Source organism: Cetorhinus maximus, chromosome 14 (assembly GCF_964194155.1).
Source record: "Cetorhinus maximus chromosome 14, sCetMax3.hap1.1, whole genome shotgun sequence".
NCBI lineage: Eukaryota > Metazoa > Chordata > Chondrichthyes > Lamniformes > Cetorhinidae > Cetorhinus > Cetorhinus maximus.
The window spans coordinates 18,817,412-18,845,268 of record NC_135892.1 but is presented as its reverse complement, the minus strand read 5'-3'; the positions used below and the strand labels follow the sequence as shown (position 1 = coordinate 18,845,268).

Here is a 27,857-nt window from a genome sequence, read left to right as displayed (position 1 = left end):
TGTATCTTAAACCTGTAGCCACAAGTCTGCTGACACTGATTTTATTCAACATGATGAATGAGTCTGGAACTGTTGTCTGATTGTTTTCTTCTTTGTGCAGAGCGAAGAGTTTCACATCTACACGCAGTACTGCACGAACTATCCCAGGTAAGCGAGCGACACAACATGGGGCCCAGTTCCGTGGTGTGCTGAAGCTAGTATGATAACTATGCCGATCTTGCTCCTTTTCTGTAATCTAAAGCGACAGGGCCAATTTTCACCTAACCCACATGTCAGGGAGCTGACTAGATCAGGTGAAATGCTGGCATTATACTCAGTTTTCTTTTAAAGTAAATGGCAAGTAATGGTGGGTGAACTGCAAAAGCAGATTTCCTGCTCCAATCTCCTGGGTTTCCACTAAATAACTGGCATGTTGGGTTAAAACTCACCCCAAAAGTGTCAGACAGACATTTAGTAAAGAAAGTCCATATTTGGACCCAGTTCAAATTCAGGTATCCCTGTTGTTCCACGGAAATAGTGAAATATGAACTCTCATCCACCTATTTATTCTGCAGGTACCATCTTGGCGGTGGTACCTTTTCCTTTCCTCCCAACCCCCTCAATAGAATTAATGGAGCTAAACCCAGTAGTCAGCTGACTGGAAGATTACAGTCCGCAAAAAGTTTGCCCATTAACAACTTGTTAAACAATTCTGTCCGTAATTAATTCTTAAAAAATGTTCCTGCAGCATGGAGTTTGCTGAATGACTGACGTACAAAATGTGTTGTTTCATATTGCATTAAGGTATTTAAATGTGCTGTCAGGTGCCAAAGATGAGATGAGCTATATTTTATTTTTCAGCCAGGTATTCTTGTGTCGTCTGTGGAATTCTGTACTCTGTGGAACACATTGCAGCTGTGTGAGATCCAGTCATGTTACAATGGATCTGCAGCTGCTGAGTGGATCCAGTAACAGTACAAGGAATCTATCAAGTTCATTTCAGCTCTTGAGGGGACCAAGTGCCAATGATGCAAGGGATTTGGTACTGCTAATACTTTTATCAATCAAGTATTCTATGTTGAGGCAAAAAGAACCCTAAAGGAGTACAGCCAAGTTAAAATGAGGCAAGAAACAGTCACTTGAGAGCACAGGTCAGGAAGAAGCAAATACCTAGGATTAGCTGAACAGGAAATGCTCTTGACCATTCATTAAACACATAAAAGACAAGACTGAAGTAACAGTAAAGATACATTCCAGGTATGGTTTTGTACAGGGGCCAGTTATTTAACAGGGCCACTAATCTTTTTGGGTCACTTGCAGGTCTGTGGCCATGTTAACAGAATGTATGAGAAACAAAGTGCTTGCCAAATTCTTCAGAGAGCGACAGGAGACCTTGAAGCATTCCCTACCTCTGGGATCCTACCTTCTCAAACCAGTGCAACGCATCCTAAAATACCATCTCCTCTTGCATGTAAGTGGTTATTAATGATTTTCAGTCCACACCAGTTTTGATGATGATTTTACTGCCAGTTGACGTCATTTCCCGCATCCAAGAAAGTATCTTGTCTTAAATAACCAAAATCACTTATTATGAGGCTTTCCCCAGTTATACTGGATTGTTGAGTGGATCCAACAATGTCAGTGGTACTAAAGATCTACTGAGCTTACTGCAGCTGTTGAGGATCCAGTGATAGAAGGTAACGACCTAACTCACTGTAGCTTCTTAATTTTACGTTTTACCTTCTGAATCCGTAGTTCTGCAGGATAAGCTCTCCTACTGGCTCTCATCTGCTGTAGATTTCAAAATGGTGGCCTGTGTATGAACCCTTTGAGCCCTACTGAGCTTTTACATGCCCAATACATGGTTAACTGAGGTCAGGCAATTGATGACATTTTGGAGTTTGCATTCATGTGATCAAGATGATCATCAATGTCTGCTATTTGACACCATAATGAGCACACCTGTGGCAGATAGAGACTGTTTAACTAGTCAGGATGAGCTGCTTTTGATGTGCACGGGACTTTCTGAAGGTCTCCTACTGTGTTCAAATAGTTGGTGGAAATGTTCTCGTGTCTACACCTTTTGAAGTGGAACAGCTGTCGGCCAAAGAAGAGTCTGTTGCTGTGCAAGGGAGAAATTTGGCAACCACAGTTTGTAAATTTTCTCCATTTCTGTGATTTGATAAATTTGCAGCCAATTGGAAGTTGATTTGGGATAGATATTGGCCATTGTTGAGCACCTTCCCCTGACTAAACTTGATTCCACTGTGTTGCCAGCCTCCTGCCCCCCTGCAACCCCGTCACCATCCTACCTGAAGACCCATGGCTGATGAGGCAAGTAGCACAAAATTTCTCTTTGGGTAATGGAGGCTCAAGAAACACTGAGTAAATTGATGAAATTGCTGACAGGAAGCCTGAGGCCTAGGGAGTGGGCCTCTGTGTTGGAGTTGAGTACCCAATGGGAAATTGCTGGATAATGGGCCAGCGTCCATTTTCTATCCATCCCAGATACTTATTTTCTTATCACTCTCTTTACTCTTCCCTTGGTTATTTTGTGCAGGAAATAGTTAACCACCTGGAGAAGGACACAGAGTGTTATGATGTAGTGCAGGACGCCATTGACACCATGCAGAGGGTGGCTTGGCACATTAATGATATGAAGAGGAAACATGAGCATGCAGTAAGGCTGCAGGTAATAATGTTTTTTTAAATTTCTTCTCGGGATATGGGTGTCACTGAGGTTGGCATTTTATTGCCTATTCCTAGTTGCCCTTAGAAGATGGTGATGAACCACCTTTAAGCCGCTAATGGTTTAATTCAATCTAATGCTTTGCTAAGCCACTTCAGAGGAAAGTTAAGTTGGAACTGCTCTGATTTGTGTGTTTCTGATTGTGCGCATATATATATTATGTTCCTTAGTTAAGGTGTCTGTTAAACCATCTTACAACCCTTACCACAGCATCAGTGTGACTTGCAAAAATACAACAGGATTTCATGAACCGTTCAAAAATTGTGATGCATTTAATCCGCAAAAATATTATGTTCCCAATTAATAACAGAGTAAGCAAGGGCATCATGATCTTCAAACTCCCCAAAATACAACAAGAAGATGGCCCTCATCTGTCCTTTATATAAATAAGATCACGTTAATGTTAGTTCTACTTTGCCCTGCTTTGGCCCCATTTAAAGTCTTGCATTCAGTTCTTGACTTTTTAAAATTCGTTCATGGGATTTGGGCGTTGCCGACTAGGCCAGCATTTATTACCCATCCCGAACTAACCTGTTCAGAGTCAACCACATTGCTGTGGGTCTGTAGTCACATGTAGGCCAGACCAGGTAAGGATGGCAGATTTCCTTCCCTAAAGGACATTAGTGAATCAGATGGGCTTTTACGACAATCGGCAATGGTCTCATGGTAATCATCAGACTTTTAATTCCAGATTTTTATCAGTGGGCTTCGAAACCGGGTCCCCAGAGCATTACCCTGGGTCTCTGGACTACCAGTCCAGTGACAATACCACTATGCCACCACTTCTCCCTCCTCAGTAAGGATATATTATTGGCCTTGGAGGGGCTGCTGCACAAATCCCTTAGAATGACACTGGAAAGCACTGCCTGAGCGTAGCGGAAGCAGGGTCAATTGAGGCGCTCATAAGGAAATTGGATCATTATCCGAAAAGGAAAAAATTGCAGGGCTATGTGAAAGAGGCAGAGGAATGTCCCTGGGTGAATTGCTCTTTCAGAGGGCCAGCATAAACATGACAGGCTGAATGACTGCCATCTGTGCTGTAACTGTTCTTTGATTCTATTATGAGGACAGGCTGAGTAGACTAGGCTTGTGTTCCAAGATGTGATCTAATTGAGGTTTTTTAGGTTGATTAAAGGAGTTGATAAGGTAAATAGAAACTGTTTCCCCTGGGAGATTTTCAGAACAATTTAGCAAAACCTTAAAATTAGGGCTAGGCCCTTCAGAGGTGATGTCATAAAGCACTTTTTCACAAAGGGTAGTGAAAATCTGGAACGTTTTCCCTTAAATATATTGAAGCTTTCAAAACAGTAATAGATTTTTTTAGGGTGAGGGCATTGATGGATGGGGAACGAAGGGGAGTAAATGGAGTTTGAGCAACAGGTCAACTGACTGGTGGAGCAGGGTCAAAGGTTCCTATGTTTTGATAGTAGTATTAGTTGATCTTTCTCTTCTGATGTTTGACCATTTATCTGTGTTCTTATTAAGGAAATACAGAGCCTGCTGACAAACTGGAAGGGTCCGGACCTGACTAGCTACGGAGAGCTGGTCTTGGAAGGAACATTCCGCATACAGCGAGCCAAAAATGAACGCACTTTGTTCCTTTTAGACAAACTACTTCTCATCACTAAAAAAAGAGAAGAAACTTACACCTATAAAGCTCATATTTTGGTAAGAGGCTGTGTTTTCAGTCTTCATTTACCTGAAAGTATTGGGGTTTACTTTTGGAAATACTCTGCTAAATCAAAAATGTTATCCTGGAGGCATGCTTATTAGCACTGCCTACAGTGTAAGTCAGAAAAGACTGGTAGTTTTCAATTCTCTCTTGGTTAGCTTCCCATCTTCCATTAACTGCAGCTCATCTAAAGTTCTCACCAAGTCTTGCTGCAGTATCACACTGTGCTTCCTGACCTGCATTGACTCCTGATCCTCTGACACCTCAATTTAAGATTCTCATCCTCATTCAAATCTCTCTTATGGCCTCATCATGCCCTGTATCTGCAACCTCCTCCAACCTTAAAACCCCCTGAGATCTCTATATTCCTCACAATTTTGGCCTTTTATGCATCTGATTTCCTTTGCCCCACTACTGGTGGCCATAGTTTCAGCTTTCTCAACCCTAAGCTCTGGAATTACCTCCCTAAACCTCTTCACCTCTTTCTTTTAAGTCGCTCCTTGAAACCTACCAATTTGATTAAGCTTTTGGTCACCTGTCCTTAAAACATCTATGTGGTTCAGTGTCTACTTTGATCTGATAATGACCTTTGGACATTAGGCTGTGTTTTAGAGATGATATATAAATGCAAGTTGCTGTAGCTTTATCCCTATTGTTCTGAATACCCCACAGTTTTATTGTGGATGAATGTAGCTTGTGACAATTCTATTTCTGACCTTGAGCCTATAATTTGCGCTGATGCTCCAGTGCAGTCCTGAGGGAGTGCTGCACTGTCAGAGGTGCCTTCTTTTGGATGAGACATTAAACCAAGGCCCTATTTGCCCTATCAAGTGACATTAAAGCTTCCATTGCATTATTCAGAGAATAGCAGGAGAATTCTCTTGATGTCTCTCAACCAGTATCACTGAAGTAGATTAGCTCACCGTTATCACGCCGCTGTTTATTGGATTCTGCAGTGTGAAATTCAACTTTGGGATGTTTTAAGGGCATGAAAGATGCTATATTAATGCAATTTATTTTCCTTCTAAGCATGTGAAAATAGCTGATTTAAAAATGAGAGATTTAGTACTCTGAATTATAGCTCTAACATTTCCCTCATTCTCCAGTGTTGTAACCTGATGCTTGTAGAGGTAATACCAAAGGAGCCCCTGAGTTTCAGTGTCTTCCACTACAAGAATTCCAAAGTGCAGCACACAGTACAGGTAGGATTAGTGTTTTAAAGTCTGTGTTTCAGATCTGTTTTTACAACTGGTACTGAATGGCTGGGTTTCCCAAACAAAATAGCAGGCCGAAATTGCAGCCTTTTGCTAGGCTTTATGAAAATTATATCAACGGAAATGAAAATTGGAAGTGATGTATCGTGGAAGCTGATTCTTAGTCCATATGCTGTTGCTCAAAGTTAAAATTTACCAGCCCAGCTATGTGAGCTTATTGGCTGGGCTAGACCCAGAGCGCTCCCAGTGCTCCAATCTTTGCGGTTAAAATTTGATGCTCACTGTCAACCTTTTATAATGTGTGCTCCTAATTACACAGGATAAGGTGCACAGATTTACCTAACCAAATGAGTCATGCAACATCTGGAATGGGTTCCAGGCAGGGATGGTGGAACAGGGAACCCTCAGGAAGTTTAAAAAGGGCCCAGGCAAGTTTCTGGTAGCAAATCGAATTCATACTTGCATAGGGATGGGAATAGGCAATTTGTTTGGGTTTTGGGAAATGCAATCTTTACTAACCTGGCTTGAGGTAAGTTGACTGGAGGCTGCCACTTCTCATGAGTTCAATAAAGCCTCTCACTGAGAACACACTGAAGAAATACAGCTGTCCTGATGCATGAAATACAATTCAACCCCTCAAATTTGTTCCACCATTCAATTAGAACATGGCTAAACTGTACCTAAAGTCCATTACCTGTCTTTGATCCAGATCCCTTGATACTTTTATCTAGCAAAAATATGTTGTTTTCTGTCTTAGATTTCAATTGACTTTTGGGGGAAGAGTTCTCAGATTTTCACCCCTGTTTGTGAAAAATGTGGTGGAATTTTGGGTTAAGTTAGATGGATGGGTCGAAATAGACAGACAATCTGCACTTGCTTGCAAGTGTTTTTATTCAACATTGGGTTATCCCAGGTTCTCTTCATTCTTGTCTTATTCTCTAACAGGCCAAGTCAATGCAGGATAAGAGGCTTTGGATTCTTCATCTGAAGAGGCTTATTCTTGAAAATCACCCGGCCAAGATCCCAGCTAAGGTGTGAAGCAGGGTTACCAAGTTGGATTTTCAGATTCTTCTTATGCTAGTTTACTATTGATACTGTGTAATTACTCTAAGCTTGAGTGTTGAGCTAGGGATGCAATTGGCAAAATGCACCTAGAACACACTAGGCACTGTTTTTCTGAGGTGAAGGTAAACTCACATTTCCATGCAAAACTCACAAGCATGAGCTCAAGTTTAAAACAAAAATCAGTGTTGTACCCTTGGTATATGAGACCTGTGACCAATAGTCAATTGAGGTGCCACAATGTGTCCTCTGTTGGAAGTGACAGAACTTCAACTCAATCTGAATCTAAAGTAATTGCAGCAACAGGAGAAACAGACCTGGGTCAGGCTTCACTTGACAGCTGGTCATTGGGGGTATAGCTCATTCATGCTGGATTAATGACAGCCTGTGTTCTTGAGAATCTGCATTTGATCTGGTGAACATCCCTGAACGAGCACAATTGATGGAAACTTGCCATTTTGTCCAAGGGGTGGGGGTGTGGCTAGTTTTATGAGCAGGGAAAACTTCAGCTAATGAACCAGCATAAAAGATTGTGGAAACGCTAGTTTAAAGTAGTTATGGATGTAGCTCGTTTAAAATTCCACAATCTTTGGAACAATTTTGTTCGATTGCTGGGCATAAGTCATGCAGAAACTCCACACTGTGGCAAGCAGAGTGAAATTCCCTCAAATCTTAGCCCATCTCACCCAATGCCTGATGTGACCAGAACACCAGATGCGGGTTGTATTTGCACTATTAACTACAGCATGGGAGTAAAGCAAATCCACTTCATCCCAACATTACAAGCTCTAGTGTTTACACAGCCTGAGATGGAAATGAAGCTTGTTATTCCAATTTGTGGGGAAAGAAATGGCTGTTAATTGCACAGCTAAAGGCACATTATTCAGATTTGTTTCATGTATAACTATGGATTTGCCACATCCACCCAGCTTATACTCTTTGGTTACAGTTTTGCTAGTAATTATCTTTGTCAACAAACTGATTTTTTTTAACTCCACATTGCAAGCTTAATGTCTTGGTGAAAAACAGAATCATTGTTAATGCTGATGCTTCTTAATAGTTTGTTTTAAAGTTGTTCACCTTTTAAACAGTCTGCTGTAAAGCTTTGTTGCAATTCAAGCCTGTTCTTGTTTGCAAGTCCTGTTTCCCAACTCGAACAACACTTGCGCCCCATGTTTCTGAAGGGAGGGATCTGTGTAAATCTAATTACAATACTGCTCTCAGCTGCCCTCCTTTTTGAAGTCGGCATGTTACAACTGAGAATTGGTTGAGCTGAGGTTGAAGAATAAACTGAACTGTTTTTATTTATAGGCAAAACAAGCAATTCTGGAGATGGATGCCATTCGTAAGTAGAGTTCAATTTGGTCTGCTTGAGTATGCTGCCAAGTTATTCCGTTCAACATTATATAGCGTGTTCTGCAACTGCAGAACAGTGCCTGGGGTTATCCACTAGACAGCCATGGGGAAAATGTTCACGTTTACATTATGCTAGAACCCTGCCCAGGCTGCTGACCTCACACAGCCCCCTGCCCCACTGCAAACTGAATACCAAACTCCTGGAACACATTAGTCTCAGGTGATCTGTTTCTTGTGAGTCTTCCAGGTAGTGACTCCTGGTTGTTCTGTTTTTTGCTGAGCTACAGATAGAGAATACAAAATTAGACATTGTTATTACCAGATGTGCTGAGGGCCCTCTTTGTATACATTCAATACCCTCTCTGTACACTTGATGGCCTCTCTGGGGCCCTATCTCGTTGTAGACTCTGGCCACTGCCCCCCCCCCCCCCCCCCCGCCCCCCTCACTGTCCATTTAGTTTTTTATTCTTCTAAAGGATCCAAAGATTTTCCACTCTGTCTTCCAACATTGGTAATAACCTATTTAAATGAAGAAGGATGTGACAATCAGAGAAATGAAGATCAAGCCAATGAAGGGAATATTGGAGAGTTGCGTTTAAAATTCAGTCAGAGAAATGTGTTTCTTACCAGGCTTTAAAAGAGGAGGAAATGAAGAGGCGCAGGAGTTTGGGTTGTGTACTGGGACTGTAAGGCTTTGGTACCTGAAGGCACCAATGGTGGGACAAAGGGAAGGAGGGCTGCTTAAACAGCTGGAACTGAAGGAAGGCAGGATTCATGGAATGGGACAGGTGGAGGTTACAAAGATAGTGTGAGGCAAGGCCATGAACTGCTTTGAATGTGAGAGAATTAGAATTTGAACTATAGACATTGGAGGAACCAATGCCAATGTAGGTCCTTGAGGACAGGGATGGTGAGTGAGTGGTAGTTAGCGCAGGATAAGAACACAGACCTAGGGATGTAAATACATAATAGCTTGAAAATATGAATGTAGGTTAATAAAACCATAGTCAGGAATGTTTTGAGTTTTACAAACAGGAGTGAAATAATGAGAAATTTATACAAAACACTAGTTAGGCCACAGTTAAGAGCACTGGGTGCCCCTTTATGGAAAGAATATTAAAACCATAGAGAGCACAATCACCAAGATAATGCCAGGGATGGGAAATTAGTTATGAGGAGAGACCTGAGATAACTGGGCTGATTTCTTCTGCAGCAGAGAAGGCTAAGAAAAAATTTAATATAGTGAAAATTGACTGGTTTTGAAAAGAGTAAATGGGGAAAGTTTGTTTCCTCTGGGGATTATGTAACCAATATTTTAAATCGATGCCCCTAAACGAGGAGAGCAGTTTGGAGAGATTTCTTTATACTATTAGAGCACAGAATGCTTTGCTACAAAGGGTTGAGGTGGAGACCATTGCATTTTTGAAGGGTAAAATGGATAAATTTTTGCAGCAGAGAGCAGGATTAATTTTGGACTGATCTAGCATAGACTCAGTTGGCTGAAGAATTTTCTGTGCTCTACTCTTCTAAATAATGATGATTGAAAAATCTAATCCTGTTGAATCAGAGTGTCTTAGGCTGCTGGAAGTTATTCATTGTGTTGGACAGTTTTTATTGGGATTTGGGATGCTTTGTCCTATTGACATATTACTGAACCTTTAATTTCAGTATGAAAACCTGTATGCAGATGCTTACACCTATGGATTTCATAGAAATTTGCAACACAGAAATATGTAATGCACAAAATTAGTAATCCCTTGTATCTATTTCCCCTTGTAAACCAGACAATAAACAAATTAATACTCCAGATGGGTAGATTTTGTTAGGTAATGGCATCAAAAGATGTGGTGCAAAAGTGGGTTAATGGAATTGAAGTGTAGAACATTTATGACCTAATAGAATCGCTCCTCTATGTTCCTAGTTCCTCAGTCACTGAAGTTCCAGTTTCCAGTATTCTGTCTGAGGTTTCTTGCTGTCACCTACCTAGCATGCGACTAGGAAGGGAAGGAAGAAGCCGTCCTAGAGGATGGTTATAGGCACCATTTCCATACAGATAGAAGCACAACTGTGTCTGTGCAACCTGCCGTTAACTCTCTGCCTGCCCCTCGTTCTAGGCTAAAGTTAGAAGACTCCATTAGAACCTAGCTGGGTGTATGTGGGGAAATGGAAAGTAACTTGTCCAGAAAAGATTTATTGATTGTGACGTTATTTTCCCTGCAGATCACCCTGGCTTCCACTACAGCCCTGAGGGCGAGAGGAAGGCAGAAGCACATTTGAAGGAAGACAGAATCACACCTCGCAGAGTCCGAAGGAAGTCTGGTACACTGACCTTATCGCTTCCTAATACGGAATGTTCAGGATAGCACACTAACTATAAAAGAGTGTTTGAGATTAGATGTTCTCCAAATTGCTGTGCTAAGGAACAGAGTGAGGTGGACCTGTGGTACTTTATTGCTCCCAGATGGCAGTGGTGTGCTTTCTAGTGATTGGTTTTACAACTGAATAGCCAGTTGAGGGGGTTTTAAGAGTCAGCCATGTAGTGTAGTGTAGAATTGCGGTGACATGTGGGTCATGTGGGGTGGGGTAGCAGGTTCCCTGCCCTGAAGGGCATTGATGATGAGTTGGGTTTTTACAGCAATCTAGCAACTTATCATGGTCAGTCTACAACTGACCAGCTTTATTAAATTCAATTTGACAATTGGCCATGGTGGGATTTGAACTCATGGAGCTGGATTTTCCCTTCAGAGGTGGGAATTGGGAGGTTGACTGATCCCGCGTTGTGTTCCCGTCTCCCGTAATGGGGTTGGGGTCTTAATGACCCTAGAGATGGGTCTGCTGTCCAATTAGTGTGCAGGGTGACAGGAATGGAGGCAGGACACCAGGGAAGCAGGCGACATCCTGGCCTGATTCAGCAGCCATTGCTTTGGCTGCTGTCTGTGCGTGGAAAGAAAGCGAGAGGATCTTCATCTTCAAAGTGGCCAAGGCAAATGGAGAGCTGGGACCCAGGATAGGAAAGGAAAAGATTGGTTATTAAAATGTTATTGCTGCTCAGTAGTCTTTCTGTCCAATCTTTCACTTTTTTCATCATAGAATTCTTCTAGCCTGGTTCCCACCAGGTTGCAGCTGGTCAGCTTTAGAGAGCTGCATGCCCCTGTGAAAATCTAGCGAGGTCAGAAGGCAACCTTCCTAATGACCTCAACATGTCCAGTTAACAAGGTGGGCAACTTCACTTTCCCACCCAACCGACACCCCCTGCTCCCATGTCGTTGAGAATGGAGGTATCAGACCAGCACGCTGGCCGCCGGCACCATTATTTGTTGTCTTGCCTCCATTTTGGGACGGGAAAATCCTGCCCATATCCTTTTGGAGTTGCTAGATAGTACTATAACAATTACACTACAATAGCCTGTAATTCCTGGCTCACATGAGCAGAGGGCTGGTACTTCATACACTTCATAATGGGAGGGGCTACCACAGCAGTCCACCCTTGCATATCCTTCTGTGGGTTAGTTTTGAGTAACAAGGCCTAAGACCTGCAAGAATGCTCCCAGCTCATTTTTCAGACTGCTTTAGAGTCATGGTTTTCTAACGTCTTTGAGCACAAGGGGAGATATAAATGCTTCCCAACACCTCCGAGGGGAGGTGGTAGCATAGAGGTACTGTCACTGGGCTAGCAATCCAGAGGCCCAGACTAATTCTCTGGGGACAAGGGTTCAAATCCCACCAAGGCACTGGTGGAATTTAAATTTGGTGAATAAATCTGGAATTAAAAAGCTAGACTCTGTAATAGTGACATGAAACCATTGTCGATTGTCATAAAAATCTATCTGGTTCACTAAGAGAAGGAAATCTGCCGCTCTTACCTGGTCTGGCCTACGTGTGATTCCAGACCCACAACAATGTAGCTGACTCTGTAGTGGCCTAGCAAGCCACTCAATGTATCAAACCACTATGAAGTCTAAAAAAAATGAATGGAATGGACAGACTACTCGACATCGACCCAGGCACTGGAAACGACAACTGCATACCCAGCCTTGCAAAGTCCTCCTTGCTAACATCTAGGGGCCTGTGCTAAAATTTGGAGAGCTGCCCCACAGACTAGACAAGCAACAACCTGATATAGTCATACTCAAAGAATCATATCTTACAGACCATGTCCCAGATACCACCATCACCCACTCTGGGTCTGTCCTGTCAGCACCTCCAGAGGTGGCAGCACAGTAGTATACAGTCAGGAGGAAATTGCTTTGGGAGTCCTCAACATTGACTGTTGGTGTGATGCCACAAGACTTCATGGGGCCCAACATAGGCAAGGGAATCTCCTGCTGGTTACCACCTATGCCCACATCCCACCCCAAACCTTCAGCTCATGTTGAACACCACTTGGAAGAAGTGTTGAGGATAGCAAGGGCATAAAATGTACTCTGAGTGGGTAACTTCAATGTCCATCACCAGGAGTGGCTCGGTAGCACCACTGTTGACCAACATGGTCGAGTAGAGGAATGCTACATGGGGTCTGTGGCAATTGGTGAGGAAACTAACGAGAGGGAAAAATCTTGTCCTCACCAACTGACCCTGTCCTCACCAGTCTACCTGTCACAGATGCATCTGTCCATGACAGTATTGGTAGGAGTGACCACTGCACAGTCCTTGTGGAGACGAAGTCCAGTCTTCACATTGAGAATCGCCCTCCATTTGTGTTGTGTGGCACTACCACAGTGCTAAATTGGATAGATTTTGAACAGATCTAGCAACTCAAAACTGGGCATCCATGAGGTGCTATGGTCCAGAAGCATAATTGTGTACAGCTACAATCTGTAACCTCATGGCCAGGCATATCCCCCACTCTACCATTACCATCAATCTAGGGGATCAACCCTGGTTCAATGAAGAGTGCAGGAAGGCATGCCAGGAACAGCACCAGGCATACCTAAAAATGAGGTGTCAATCTGGTGAAGCTACAACACAGGACTACTTGCATGCCAAACAGCGGATAGATAGAACTAAGTGATCCCACAAACTCTGCAGTCCTGCCACATCCAGTCGTGAATGGCGGTGGACAATTTAAACAACTCTCTAGAGGAGGAGGCTTCACAAATATCCCCATCCTCAATGATGGGGGAATCCAGCACATCAGTGCTAAAAACGAGGCTGCAGAATTTGCAACCATTTTCAGCCATCTCTGCCTCTTCCTGAGGTCCCCAGAGTCACAGATGACAGTCTTCAGCCAATTCGATACACTTCACAGTATATCAACAAACAGCTGTAGGCACTGGATACTGCAATAGCTATGGGCCCTGACAACATTCTGGCAATGGTACTGACGTTTTGTGCTCCAGAGCTAGCTGTGCCCTAGCCAAGCTATTCTAGAATAGTTACAGCACTGGTGTCTTCCTGGCAATATGGAAAATTGCCTGGCTATGTCCTGTCCACAAAAAGCAGGATAAATCCAACTTGGCCAATCATTGCCCCATCAGTCTACTCTTAATCATCAGCAAAGTGATGGAAGGGGTCATTAACAGTGCGATCAAGTGGCACTTTACTCACTGTTTGGATTCTGCCAGGGCCATTCAGCTCCTGACCTCGTTACAGCCTTGGTCCAAACATAGGCAAAAGAGGTGAGGTGAGAGTGACTGTCCTTGACATCAAGGCAGCATTTGACAGAGTATGGCATCAAGGAGCCCTAGAGAAAAACTGGAGTCAATGGGAATAAGGGGAATACCTCTCCACTGGTTGGAATCATACCTAGCACAAAGGAAGATGGTTGTGGTTATTGGAGGTCAATCATCTGAGTTCCAGGACGTACCTTTAGGAGTTCCTCAGGGTAGTGTCCTAGGCCCAACCATCTTCAGCTGCTTCATCAATGACCTTCCTTCCATCATAAGGTCAGAAGTGGGGATGTTCACTGATGATTGCACAATGTTCAGCATCATTTTCGACAACTCAGATGCTGAAGCAGTCCATGTCCAAATGCAGCAAGATGTGGACAATATCCAGGCTTGGGCTGACAAGTGGCAAGTAACATGCATGCCACACAACTGTCAGGCAATGACCATCTCCAACCAGAGAGAATCTAACCATTGTCCCTTGACATTCAATGGCATTACCATCATCGAATCCCCCACTATCAATATCCTGGGGATATTGACCAAAAACTGAACTGGACTAGCCATATAAATACTGTGGCTACAGAGCAGGTCAGAGGCTAGGAATCCTGTGGCAAGTAACTCACCTCCTGACTCCCCAAACCTGTCCATCATCTACAAGGCACAAATCAGGAGCATGATGGAATACTCTCCACTTGCCTGGATGAGTGCAGCTCCAACAACATTCAGCTTCACACCATCCAGGACAAAGCCACCTGCTTGATTGGCACCCCTTCCACAAACATTCACTCCCTCCACCATGGCGAACAATGGCAGTAGTGTGCACCATCTAAAAGATGCACTGCAGAAATTCACCAGGGCTCCTTAGGCAGCACCTTCCAAACCCACGACCACTACCATCTAGAAGGACAAGGACAGCAGATACATGGAAACACCACCACCTGGAAGTTCCCCTCCAAGCCATTCACCATCCTGGCTTGGAAATATATTGCCATTCCTTCACTGTCACTGGGTCAAAATCCTGGAACTCCCTCCCTAACAGCACTGTGGATGTACCTACACCACATGGACTACAGCGATTCAAGAAGGCAGCTCACCACCACCTTCCCAAGGGCAATTAGGGATCGGCAATAAATGCTGGTCTAGCCAGCAGTGCCCACATCCTGTAAATAAATTCTAAAATTGTGCCACACAAATGCCAGGCAATGACCATCTCCAGCAAGAGAGAACCTAACCATCTCCACTTGACATTCAATGGCATTACCATCACTGAATCCCCCATGATTGACATTAAAGGTGTTATTATTGACCAGAAACTGAACTGGACCAGCCATATAAATACTGCAGTTACAAGAGCAGGTCAGAGGCTACGAATTCTGCAGAGAGTAACTCAGCTCCTAACTCCCAAAGCCTGTCCACCAGGGCACAAGTAAGAGTGTGATGGAATTCTCTCCACTTGCCTGGATGAGTGTAGCTCCAACAACAGTTGAAGCTCAACACCATCCAGGACACAGCAGCCTGCTTGATTGGCACCCCATCCACCACCTTAAACATTCACTCCCTCCACCACTGATGCACAGTGGCAGCAGTGTGTATAATCTCCAAGATGCCTGAGCAATTCAGAGGATCCCTCAACAGTACCTTCCAAACCCACAACCTCTGCCACCTAGGACAAGGACAACACTACTACCTGCAAGTTCCCCTCCAAGCCACATGCCATCCTGACTTGGAACTGATATTGCCATTCCTTCACTCTCGCTTGGTCAAAATCCTGGAGCTCCCTTCCTAAGAGCACTGTGGGTGTACCTATTCCACATGGACTGCAGCGGTTCAAGAAGACACCTCACCACCTTCTTGACAATAAATGCTGGCCTAGCCAGCAACACCCACATCCCATGAATGAATAAAAAAAAATCGCTTTGCATTCTAACTAATTTTCCACTTCCTGTGATAACTGAGTGTGCAGTGGAGGTGATAATGTCCTATGTATAGGGAAGTCAGGGGTAGTGGAGTGTCCAAGGGGAGTTGACCTTTCTAGATCATTCCCTTTCTCCTGAGATAAGGAACAGAAGCAAATTGCAAGTTTCTTGGAAACATTGTTATTTACAAACCAGGGATGGATTAAAATTAATTGCTCAGGTCAAAATGTTGAACAAGTTATAACCAAAGTAGGAATGTATTGTTGCTAATCTTGGGTTCCACATGTCATTTGTAAACCCTCAATTTCTCTTTTAGGATTTGAGCATTCAAATGAACACCTTAGTTAAATGCCAAACATTACCTCTCACTCCTACATCATTTGAGATTATTTTGAACTGTCAAATAAGATGCAAAATGCTGAATGATGGCTAGTGTTCGTTACAGGTTAGGTTAATAGATATTGAATAGGCAGCAGCTAATTTGAAATCAGCAGGTCCCACAAACCATTTACAAATTTACCAGATAATTGGTTTGTGATGTTGGTCAAGGGATAAATGTTGGACAGGAAGGACACTGAGGACTAGCTCCTCTTGGATTAGTGCCACAGGATCTTTTATGCTCACTTGAAAGGGAAGACAGGGCCTCTGTTTCATGTCTAATCTGAAAAATGGCATCTCCAACAGTGCAGCACCCATTAAGTACTGCACTGAGTGTCAACGTGGATTGTGAAGTCTCTGGAGTGAGTCTTGGACCCACAATCTTCTGGTTCAGAGTTGAGTGCTACCCACTGAGCTCAGTGGACTTCAGAGCTTAAAAACATATGGAACCCAATGTTTGTGGCTCCTCACTGTCCAAGCACTTGACAGCTGAAGTGTGCTGTGCCTGCCTCGTCCTCTACAGATGAGCAGTCAAAAGCAGTTGTGAAGCCATGGTAGGGCAGGTTGGTGAATATGCCGCAACATCTTCCCAAATTCGCAGCTTCTACCGCCTAAGACAAGGAACTTAGCAAGTGCATGGGAACGCCAAAACCTCCAAGTTGCACGCCTTACCGACTTGATATATATGACCATTCCTTCATCATTGCTACATCAAAATTGTGTGCTCTACCTAACAGTGTTGTGATAGCAATTTCACCACAGCGATTCAAGAAGGCTCAACACCACCTTCTCGAGCACAACTAGGGGTGGAGAATAATTGCTGGCCTTACCAGTGATGCCCATATCTGCAGAATGATTTTTAAATTCTCCTCCTTGATGGAAACGTACATCCATAGCAAACGCCTGGGTTATAAGGAGCTTTCTGTGCTTAGCAGCAGATATGCATTTGCACCAATAGCATTCTACCTTGTACAAAAATGCCATCCTTGATTCTATTTTTCTGTATTTTGCAGAACCATCAGGAAGGTTGAAGTCTGCTAAACAAATCGGTAACAAACCACCTTCACTTCAAATACTAAACAGAATTTAATCTATAGTTTATTCAATTATGTTTCTTACTACAATTATTAATCTGTGCCATCTTCAGCCATGCATGTTTACAGCCATAGACTGAGTTAACACATTTTATATTGTTTTCCAACTAACTTACACATGTGCGTAAGCAGCACATGCTTGCACTTAGAGTCAGAGTTATACATCACAGGAACAGGCCCTTCGGCCCATTGTGTCCATGCCATCAAGCACCTATCTATTCTAATCCCATTTTCCAGCACTTGGCCCATAGCCCTGTATGCTATGGTGTTTCAAGTGCTCATCTAAATACTACTTAAATGTTGTGAGGGTTCCTATCTCCAGCACCCCCTCAGGCAGTGTGTTCCGGATTTCAACCACCTTTTGGGTGAAAAATTGTTTCCTCAATCCCCTCTAAACCTCCTGCCCCTTACCTTTAAAGCTATGCCCCCTGGTTATTGATACCTCCGCAAAGGGGAAAAGTTTCTTCCTATCTACCCTATCTATGCTCCTCATAATTTTGTACACCTCTACCAGGTCCCTCTCCCCTCTTTTCCCCCCCCTGCACCCCCCCCCCCCCCCCCCATCCCAAGCCTTCTCTGCTCCAAGGAAAACAACCGTAGCCTATCCAGTTTCTCTCTTCATAGCTGAAATGCTCCACTTTGGCAACATCTTGGTGAATCTCCTCTGCACCCTCTCCAGTGCAATCACATCCTTCCTATAGTGTGGCGACCAGAACTGCACACAGTACTCTAGCTGTGGCCTAACTCATGTTTTATACAGCTCCAACATGACCTCCCTGCTCTTATATTCTATGCCTCAGCTAATAACAGCAAGTATTCCATTTGCCTTTTTAACCACATTATCTACCAGTGTTGCTGCCTTCAGAGATCTATGGACATGCACGCCAAGATCCCTCTGATTCTGTGTACTTTCAAGGGTCCTACCATTCATTGTGTATTCCCTTGCTGTGTGCATCACCTCACACTTCTCAGGATTAAATTCTATTTGCCACTGCTCTGCCCATCTTATCAACCCATCTATATCGTCCTGTAATCTAAGGCTTTCCTCCTTGCTATTTACGACACCACCAATTTTTGTGTCATCTGTGAACTTGCTGATCATACCTCCTATATTCATGTCTAAATCACGCTTGTGGGATGAATTGAACTGGATGCCATATTGATGCAGGTGTTAGTACACAAGCAGTGAGCATGAGCTGGGAATATGCAGAGCAGGCAGATCATGACATCAGAGTGCAATGCTGATTTGATCCAAGCAGTGCCATTTTGGAGTTCAATGCTTCAACTAACACCTATCTGTGACTAGTATCAGCTGGAGGTTGCATGATTGATTGCCTTTGGAGTTTGAAGAGTATTTTTTAAATGTTTTGTTTTTTCTCCACCTGCCCTCCCATCTCCTATTCAGAGACAAGACAGGACAAGGTAAGCGTCACCTTGGTAGTTTGGTGTTTTTTACAGTCCACTAGGAAGATTTGGGTGTATTTGTCCAGTAATGTGAAGTATTGGCACAAGGTACAAAAAAATTGGGTTTGAACTTCCTGTTAAAATTGCCAGAGAGCTGTACCTTTTAAATAACATTGAAGATTAGAAGGAAATGACTTGCACCATTAATAGCGCCTTTCATGACCCATTTGGGCCACTTGGAGAGTTGGCAATATCGGAAAGAGTGACCAGGACCTGGGAGGACGGATGGCTTTTCAGTTTAAAACCCTATCGGACTTGCCCTCTGCTGAGAGTATTAACTTGAGCTCCAGTCTCTAGAGTGGGACTCAAACATCATTGGTTGTGAAATTATTTGGGATATTGGAGGTAGTGAAAGGGAAGTTCTTCCTTTTTAGATGGAAAAGCTTAAAATTAGGCATCTACATTGGTAGAAACTAACGATTTGAACATGTGCATGTCCAGGAGGCAGTGCAGTTTGTTGCATCAGTCATTTCACCCTGATCAGAGGGGATCACCTAATCATTTCTGGTGAAAAGTCCATCAGGAGATTTTCTTGAATCTGAGGACCTGGATGAGGGTACTGGTCTAAAATTTAGGCGGCTATTTCCCTAGAGAAGGTTTTTCCAAAGTTTTTTTTTAATGTCTAAGTTAATTTAAGACAATATAATACAGATTTAAGGTAACTGGCAAAACGGCCAGAAGGAGATGAGAATTTTTTAAAACCAGAGTTATGATCTGGAACGCACTGCCTGAAAGGCTGGTAGAAGTACATTAAATAATACCTTCCAAAAGGAAATTGGATAATGCTTGAAAAGAAGAGGTTTGTAGGGCTGAGAGGAAAAAGCAGGAGTGCGGCCATTAGAAGTTTCACTAGATTGATCCCTGGGATGAAAGATAGAGGCTGAGTAAATTGGGAGTTTAGAAGAATGATAGGTGATCTCACTGAAACATACAAGATATTGATGGGCTCGACAGTGTAGACACCGGGAGGTGGTTGGGGAATTTAGAACACAGGCACGGTCTTGGGATAAGGGGCTGATCATTTAGGATTGAAATTGAGAATTTCCTTCCTTCTGAGGGCTGTGAATCTTTGGAATTCTCTACCTCAAAGGTTTGTGGATTCTCCACTGTTGAATAAAGTCAAGGCTGAGAAAGGATTTTTGGGGTTTCAGGGAATCGAGGGACATAGAGCAGGTGGGTAAGTGGAGTTGAGGCAGATGATCACCCATGATTGTATTGAATGCCAGAGCAAGCTTAAGGGGCAGTATAGTTGTCCACTGCTCTCATTTCTTATGTTGTGTTCTTATGCTCTTAAATATGGTAACTTTGGGTGCCCTTTGTTAATATCAATTAAACTTTTTTCATTTTTTTTTGTTTTCTACAATCCCATTTTTGTAGTTTGTGCAGTAACTTACTGTTTTGAATTCCAGTTCAATATATATGTATGTATGATGCAATGGAAATTTGCGAGCAGTGTGTGATGGATATTTCCTCCCCTAACAGCGTGCCAGTGTTGAAGGATCTCTCCTTTCTCCGTCTATGGAAGAATTATCCAGTAAAGTATTGCCCAACTCCAAGTGTGAAATTAGTGCACTCCGTCACGGTGAGACAGTGAACCGATCGCAAGAGTCCTTGGAGCCCGCCTATCCAAGTGACCAAGAGGAAAGTCTCCAGCTACGGACTTTGGAGCAGACTGATGCTGATGATGAAGAGGAAGTTGACGTTGAACAGGTTGATTGTTCTAATGTTGCTGATATCAAGATGCATCTTTTTTAATGTATGCGCATTATCCGGATCCTGTCCTGAAATTTGCCCTGTTTATGCTGTTACTGTCTGTGACGCTGACTCTGTTATCCTGAGTAATTTCTAACTCTGTCCAAAGCTGAAAATCATTGAGCGGCAAACAAGAGAAGGTTGGTTGGTTAAACCTACACTCCACGGGCACAAACACACAATATAGGTTGCAAAGCACTGCTGAAACTATTGAAATTGTAAAGAAGATGAGATGTTACTTTAAGTACTGTTAAGTCAATTCAGTTAGATATAAAATATCCCAATTTGAGGAGCAGTGTAAGTGTTCCTGGTATTCTGATCAACATTGTTTCCTGAACCAACACCACTTTTTTAAAAAAAAAATCCCCTTTCTAATGAGGTTTTTTTCAAATGAGCTACCATGTTTTACCTTACTTTAAAATCATTCATTGGTTGCAAAGCACTGTTGATCATCCTGAAGATGTGATCAGTTGGCTATAAATGCCAGCTTTTTTCTGATTTATTGTGTTGGTACCACAATTTGTAGTAACATTTCAAGGTGCTTCACAGGAGCTATATCAAACAAAATTTGATACCGAGACATAAGATATCAAGACAAGTGACCAAAGGTTTGGTCACCGGAGTAAGTTTTTAAGGAGTGACTTAAAGGGAGAGGTTTTAAGAGGGAATTCTAGACTTGGTGCTTAAACAGGTGAAGGCACCACTGCCAATAGTGGGGAAATCAAGGCTGCGCAAGTATCCAGAATTGGAATGTAAAGGCTTTTAGCACTGGAGAGGGTCATGGAGATGAGGAAGGCAAAGCTATGGAGGAATTTGAAAACACGGATGGCAAATTTAAAATCAAGACATTGCCCTATCTTATTTATTCTCTAGTTTGAAACATCAAATGCCACTTAAAACATGTTTCTCTTTCATTAATAGAATAAAGGCCTATCTGTAATGTACCTCTTGCACCCAGAGAGTGATGGGTTGGGACTCTGTTACAAAGTGCACTATAATGCAGTGCATGGGTGACACCTAGTGACTGATCCCTAGCACTCACGGTAGTGGTGGTATCACCACCTCATCAGAATAGCAACTAAACCTAGTGTTTTACTAACTCAATGTACTTGATCTTTTACAAACTTGAAGATCTGCAGGTGCAGAAGGGAAGAAATGCAGTAAAATTTACTCAAGTTAAGTAGACCACTTCATTCATTTTCTGTTTCCGTCGGTTAAAAAGAAAGGACTTGCATTTCTATAGCACTTTTCATGACCTCTGGTCAGCCCAAAGTAATTCAGAACCAATTGTAAACTCCTTGGAAGTGCAGTTGTTGCTGTAACATAGGGAAGTGTGGCAACCAAATTGTGCACAGCAAGCTCCCACAATAAAAACAATTTGATCAGATTAGCTGCTCTTATGTAATTGGTTGAGAGATAAACATCGGCCAGGACAGACTTCATGTTCCTGTGTCATAAGCTAAGTGAACAGATAACCTGCTTTGAATGGTGTTGGTCGAAGGAGGAATGTTGACTAGGAGAACACTGGGAGAACTCTGTTACTCTTCAAATAATTCCTTGGGATCTTTTAATATCCACTTGATCCATCTGAGTGGTCAGATGATTCCTCTGATTTAAGGCATTAACTGAAGAATAACACTGCTAACAGTACAGTACTGCATTTGAGTAGCAACCTACATTTCATGCACATTTTTGTGGGACAATAGCTCACTCTTCTGACCTGAGGTGAAAGGCCATCAGCTGAACCACATTCAGCCTTCAAGGCTGATCTTGTAAGGTTCCCCCTGCTGCCTTGGTGCTTCACCAGATTCAAGCGAGGATTGGAAATACTGATAGCATCCAACCCAACCTCACTGTGTTACCAGGCTCTGTGGAGATAGAGGAGCCTTGTGGGAAAAAAAAATCTCCTGGTTTTCCCAGCCCTAACTGAGTTCCACAGATGCTGTTGGTATCTTGCCCAAGTATGATGCAGGAGCCAAGCCAGGAGGCTTTTTGACCAGGAAAGGCATCATTGCCTAGCTGAATCCAGTCCTGTTCTGCCTCGTTCTGTTGAGGGAAGCCTGCCTGAACGTTTACATTCTGATATTCTTAAGTTATCAATGTTGTGACTATTTCAACACCATGTAGTGATTTGTACCTTGCTTGCTATCATTTGAATTCACTACCTTCCTCCCCTTCCCTCCAATTCAACTCTTCTACCTATATTCATGGTCTCAGCCTTGCCATCTCATGTTTTCTCTTCCAGTTGTCTCAATGCCCAATAAGGCTATCGCTGGTCACCTGTATCCCTCTCCACTCGCATCCCCCCCTACTTCCTCCCAGCTACACTTTGTTTTGCAACTGGGGGAGGGGGAAAGCTTCCTTCAAGGCACATTAAACTTCCAAACTCTCAACTGTCCAGCCTTTGGTCCTCCGTTCACCACAACATTTCTGCAGTTACTGATTAGCTCAGTCACACCCTCACTGCACCTTTGCTGCATTTTACCCTTAGTAAAACCCTTACTGTTTCCCATCCAAGTCATTCCCCTGGTATGACACCCATCTCTGGTTCCTCAAGTCTAAGGGGCACAGACTTAATAATGAACAACTGGTTTAGCCATTCATCCCCAGACCTAGCTGGACCACAAAGGCTCTGCTAAAACTGCTCACTAATCAAATAATCCTGGAATACAAAGTTAATTCCCAGCTTCACTTTGTCACTGTGAACTGTATCCTTAAACCCTTTACCTTTGCCATCTTTGCCTCCAAGAGTAAGGGACTTGCTAAGGTTGAGACCATCCATTCAGTAATCTGTTAGTTCTCCCTTCCCTCTCTCTAGCCCTGATCCCACATCCTTTTGAGTTTCTCTCCTAACTCTCCTCGTGCCCCCTCTAAGCCCATCCTGTCCATAAGACACATCTCCTGCTCCTTTTGATCCCATTGCCACCAAACTGCTGATGACCCAAATTTACTTGCCTGGTTAATTGATGCTGTAACTAGTTCTTTCAACTAAAGGTCCTTTTCAAAAAGCCTGACATCACACCCCTCTTTCAAGAAAAGGCCTAGACCTTTTCTGTTCTTGCCAATTGCTATCCCATCTCCAATCTCGCTTTCCCCTCAAGTTCTTGAATGTGTTACCTCCCAAATCTGTGCCTATCTTTCCCATAACTCCATGTTTGAATCCCTCCAGTCAGGATTTTGCCCCTGCTACTGTACTGAAATGGCCTTAATCAAAGTCACAAACGGTATCCTGCTTGACTGGAACCATGTACTATCCCTCCTCACTCTTCACAACCTGTCTGCAGTCTTTGACACAGTTGAACAGACTGGCTCCCTCCAAAGCCCCTCTTTCATTGTCCAATTCAAGATTGTTCCATTCTGAAGAAGTCCTATTGGACTTGAACAGTTAAATGTTTTTTTTTCTCTCCACAAATGTTGCCAAACCTTTCCAGCACTTTGTTTTTATTTCAAGATTGTCCTTGTTTGGCTCCACTCCTTATTCCATCACAAATGCTGCCTACTGCTATCTCTAATACTAGCTGCCTTCACCCTTCCCTCATTCCATCTGTTGTTGAAACCCTAAAGTGCTTTTGTTACCTCCAGACAAGACAATGTTCTGGCCAGTCTTCCATTTTGCACCCTTGATAAAATTGAGCTCATCCAAAATTCTGTCTGTATCCTTATTCACACATGGCCTGTTGACCCATCGTCCCTGTGCTTGCTGACCTAGATTGACTCTTGGATCTTGACACGTCAGATTTAAAATGTACATTTTTGTTTAAATCCTGTTCTGGTTCTCCCCATCTCTCTAACACCCTACAACCCTTCCTAGCTCTGCCTTCCTGCAATTCTGGCCTCTTATCTACACACAAACACACACAGCCCCCCACACCGTCCCCATCCCCACTCACTTTAACCCACCATAGTGACTGTGCCTTCAGCTATCCCTGTCCCAAGCAGTTCCAAGCAATTTCCTCTCTAACTCTTGTAAAATAAATTTTGTTTTTCAGGTCTCTTCCAAATCCTCAACACAGGAGTCTCGGCAGCTCAATGTTCAACTAGAATGTTGGAGTTCTAAGCTAGTTGCCCAAGCTGCAGAAGAGGTTGAAACCACAGACTGTGTGGGTGGACTGCTGGGCACAGAAGGGGTGAGAGATGTGTGGCCTGAGCTTCCCATTGGGCATGTCGCATTCCCCAATCAAGTGGTGCCCCATGGGGCCATACGGGACGATGATTTCCAAACGTTTGTGACAACAGCCTCCACGCCGGACCTCCACTCCACCCCGGTCCGTCCATTATACCGTGCTTCAGATATGCCATGCGGCCGTCTCGCTGCGACCTCTGCTCGGGCGCGCCATTACGGGGGTAGGATTGTGAGGAGGGCCAGCAGCGCCGGGGAGAGCCACTCTGCTTTCCGGCACCAATCAGCTGCTGAGAGCAAGTATCGCTCCCCAGTGACACAGAGAGCTTCCAGCTCGCAAAACCCCACTTGCCGACATGCCATCTCCGCAGGATCTGAAGGGCCAGATGGGGAAACGCAGAGAGTCAGCACCGATGATGGTGTATACGAGCTTATTGGGCTCGCCAGCGAGACGAGATTGGCTGCCCAGGAGCAGGGCTTTGTCTGCAGGGCAGGAGAGGTGACCGGTGCCAGTTTCCAGTCAAATGATCTGGCTGAAGAGGAAGACCAAGGTGGCAGCCAAAGCCACATGAATGCCGGGAGCCAGGGGAAGTGGGGAAAGAAAGCCAGCTGCACTCAAGTCACTGAAATCCACCCTATGTCTAGCCAGAGTGCTTTGGCTTCACCCAAGCGGGAATTGAAGGCTGTTGAGTGCCTGGATGAGAGGCTTGCATTGTCCGAGAAAGCGTATAAGAAGCTGAAGAACGATTGGGAAGAATGCGGTGAGAGGGATAGCTTCCTGGGTCCTGACAGTGATTTGGGCTCTTGTGGGCTCGGCGGCTTTGTTTCTGAGGAGAGCCTTCGGTTCAGTGGCGATGATGCTTCCGATCACAACCGCTCGACGGAGAAGAGTTGCCTAGGCTGGAACAGCTCCCCCAATTCCCACTCTGCGTCACACGAATCAGTCCCAGACAAACTGTCTGAGGAGGTGGACGAGATCTGGAATGACCTGGAGGACTACATCAGGAAGAGTGAGGAGACCAGGCGGGACCGGCTGCCTGCTGCCTTCCCGGTCAGTGAGGATGACCTGAGTGGACCAGCCAGCTCCCGGGGCCGCCGGAGGGAGAGGCTAGCCCAAGCAAGCCCCAGTTTTGTCGAAGCGGTAAAGAGCAAACCCAGCAGACTAAGCACTGGCAATGTCAAGGCGGATGACAGTGAGCCAAGGGGGGAGGTAACCACAAGTGCTGCCTCCTCCTTGGATGATGAGGCACATGAGGCAGAGAGCCCCATGGGCAGCACCAACACCGAGACCGTTGTCCAGGATCTGGATATCATGGATCGAACCAAACGCAGGGTCTATTACATGGCCCGACAGTATAGTCAGAAAATCAAGAAAGCCAATCAGCTCCTCAAGATGAAGAACACCACAGAGCAATCGCCATCTGATCAGCCCAAGAGGAAATGCAAGGACTTGGTGGCTATTCTAGAGGAAAAGAAACAGGGTGGCACTGCCATTGGTATGTAGAATCTCCTCCCAACCTTCTATTTGACTCTGAGATGAGCTTCCAGTGCCATATCTCCTGTATCACAGCGACCTACTTTCACCTTCTCTGCCCCTGCCACAGCTTATCTGCTGAATTGTTTGACCATGTCTTTAAGCCTTTAACTCCAACTTAACAATTCAGACACAGTGCTAGCTAGCCTTCCATCTTGCGTCGTCTGTCTGTCTGTCTCTCTCTCTGTCTCTCTCTCACTCTCTGATCTTGCCCTTCTATTTGTGTTGGTTCTGTTTACTGTAGCCTTTTCCCTTCTGTTCATGCAAATGCACTTTTTACAAGTACAGAAGCTATTAAGCAATTGTGTGGAGGCTATAGCAAAGTGGCTTGTCACCTGAGGATGACCAGCTTGGAGTTTGTCCTGAGCAACTTATCAGCCACTTTTTAAAAAATTCTTTCATGGGATAGGAGTGTCACTGGTAAGGCCAGCATTTATTGCCCATCCCTAATTACTGTCAAGGAGGTGGTGAGCTGCCTTCTGAATCACTGTAGTCTATGTGGTATAGGTATAGCCCCACGGTGCTTTTAGGGATTTTGACCCGGTGACCGTGAAAGAAAGGTGATTATAGTCGCTAGTCAGGAGTGTGTGCGACTTGGAGAGGAACTTGCAGGTGGTGGTCCATGTATCTTCTGCCCTTGTTTTTCTAGATGGAAGATCTTGCCTAAGAAGCCTTGGCAACTTCTGCCAATATCCAGTAGATTGGACATTCTTGAGAATTCAGGGCCCCAGTCTATTTTTTGTCCAGTAATGTTATGAGCTGCAGGAATATCCCCTTTAGAGATAAAGAAAGACTGTTGAAATTATACAGTACCATTCATAACTTCAGATAGTCCCAAGGTGATTTATCGCTAATTAAGTCTTTTTGAAGTGTTTTGAAGCCTAATGCAGGAAAAGCAGCAGCCAATTGGTGCACAACATCCCTCAAAAAGCAATGAGTGTATTTCTTGATGTTGGATGAGGGATAAATACTAACCAGGACATAGGGGAGAATCCCCCAGCTTAATTTTGAAATAGTGCTGTGGGATCTTTTATATCCCGCGAACGGTTTCATCTGAAAGACAGCACCTCCTGTCATACAGCACTCCCTCAATACTGCACTGGAGTGTCAGTCTGGATTATGTGCACAAGTCGGAGCCTCAGGCTCAGGGCTCAAGTCCCACTCCAGAGGAAAGAGTGATACTACTGTGCCACTGCTGGCAATTAATAGCGGTGATAAAACTGTACTGCTTTATTTCTAAGATTGATGGTGAATTCATAGGCGATTTGGTAGTTGCTTTTGATGCCATTGTGCTGGACATGTGGGGATTTCCAATTTATGCATAATAGAAACTTACAAAAGGAAGGGTGAGGGCAAACCATAAGGTCCATCAAACAGACCACCAGTGCAAGTTTCAGTCTTTCAAACCATCAATCCATCCAGTCTCCAGAGGGGGTAAAAACAAAGTGGGGAGAAAAACTGCAGCTGTTCTTAAAGTTCCTCTCCAACTCAAAGCATTTAAACGAGGCTTGATCCCAGTTAACTAGCAATTAGCTCTTTCTCACTGGCAATGTTCCTTCGCCCAAGAACTTGTCCAGTTCCCTTATTGAAGACAGTGGTGATCAATACCCCATTACATCTCTGAGCAGCAGTATAAACTAATCTGTAGTACCAGCACTTGGTGAGATGAATGTCTAGCATTATTAAATATTTCTTGGATCCTGCTTCACCTGCCTTGCTACAAGATTGCATAATCCTGTGCAGATCTGTAAAAGTCCTTGTGTGATGAAACAACCAAATGTATGCTCTAAGGACATGAGGAAGTGATATGTGCAGTATAAACCAAACTGGTCTAGAATCACCGTGATGAATACCTCATTAAACCAAGAGGTGATTTAATTCAGTGCTACAATTAACTGACTCCAGCAATATTAGAGAATTTGATCACTGTCTTACTAAGGTCCCGCTTTTCTAAACTG

General features: G+C 43.9%; 1 protein-coding gene across 1 annotated transcript in view; it reads left to right on the top strand.

Annotated features, from left to right (window-relative positions):
• The window catches only part of LOC144689483 (pleckstrin homology domain-containing family G member 1-like), a 205,176-nt gene that overhangs the window by 171,897 nt on the left and 5,422 nt on the right, over window positions 1–27,857 (top strand). The window contains exons 6-17 of the mRNA XM_078556602.1: window positions 101–147; window positions 1,300–1,450; window positions 2,540–2,671; window positions 4,214–4,396; window positions 5,507–5,602; window positions 6,560–6,646; window positions 7,988–8,021; window positions 10,253–10,351; window positions 16,949–16,984; window positions 18,435–18,451; window positions 19,976–20,203; window positions 24,235–25,861. Of these exons, the coding sequence (XP_078412728.1) occupies window positions 101–147; window positions 1,300–1,450; window positions 2,540–2,671; window positions 4,214–4,396; window positions 5,507–5,602; window positions 6,560–6,646; window positions 7,988–8,021; window positions 10,253–10,351; window positions 16,949–16,984; window positions 18,435–18,451; window positions 19,976–20,203; window positions 24,235–25,861 (2,737 nt within the window). The remainder of the gene's footprint in view (window positions 1–100; window positions 148–1,299; window positions 1,451–2,539; window positions 2,672–4,213; window positions 4,397–5,506; window positions 5,603–6,559; window positions 6,647–7,987; window positions 8,022–10,252; window positions 10,352–16,948; window positions 16,985–18,434; window positions 18,452–19,975; window positions 20,204–24,234; window positions 25,862–27,857) is intronic.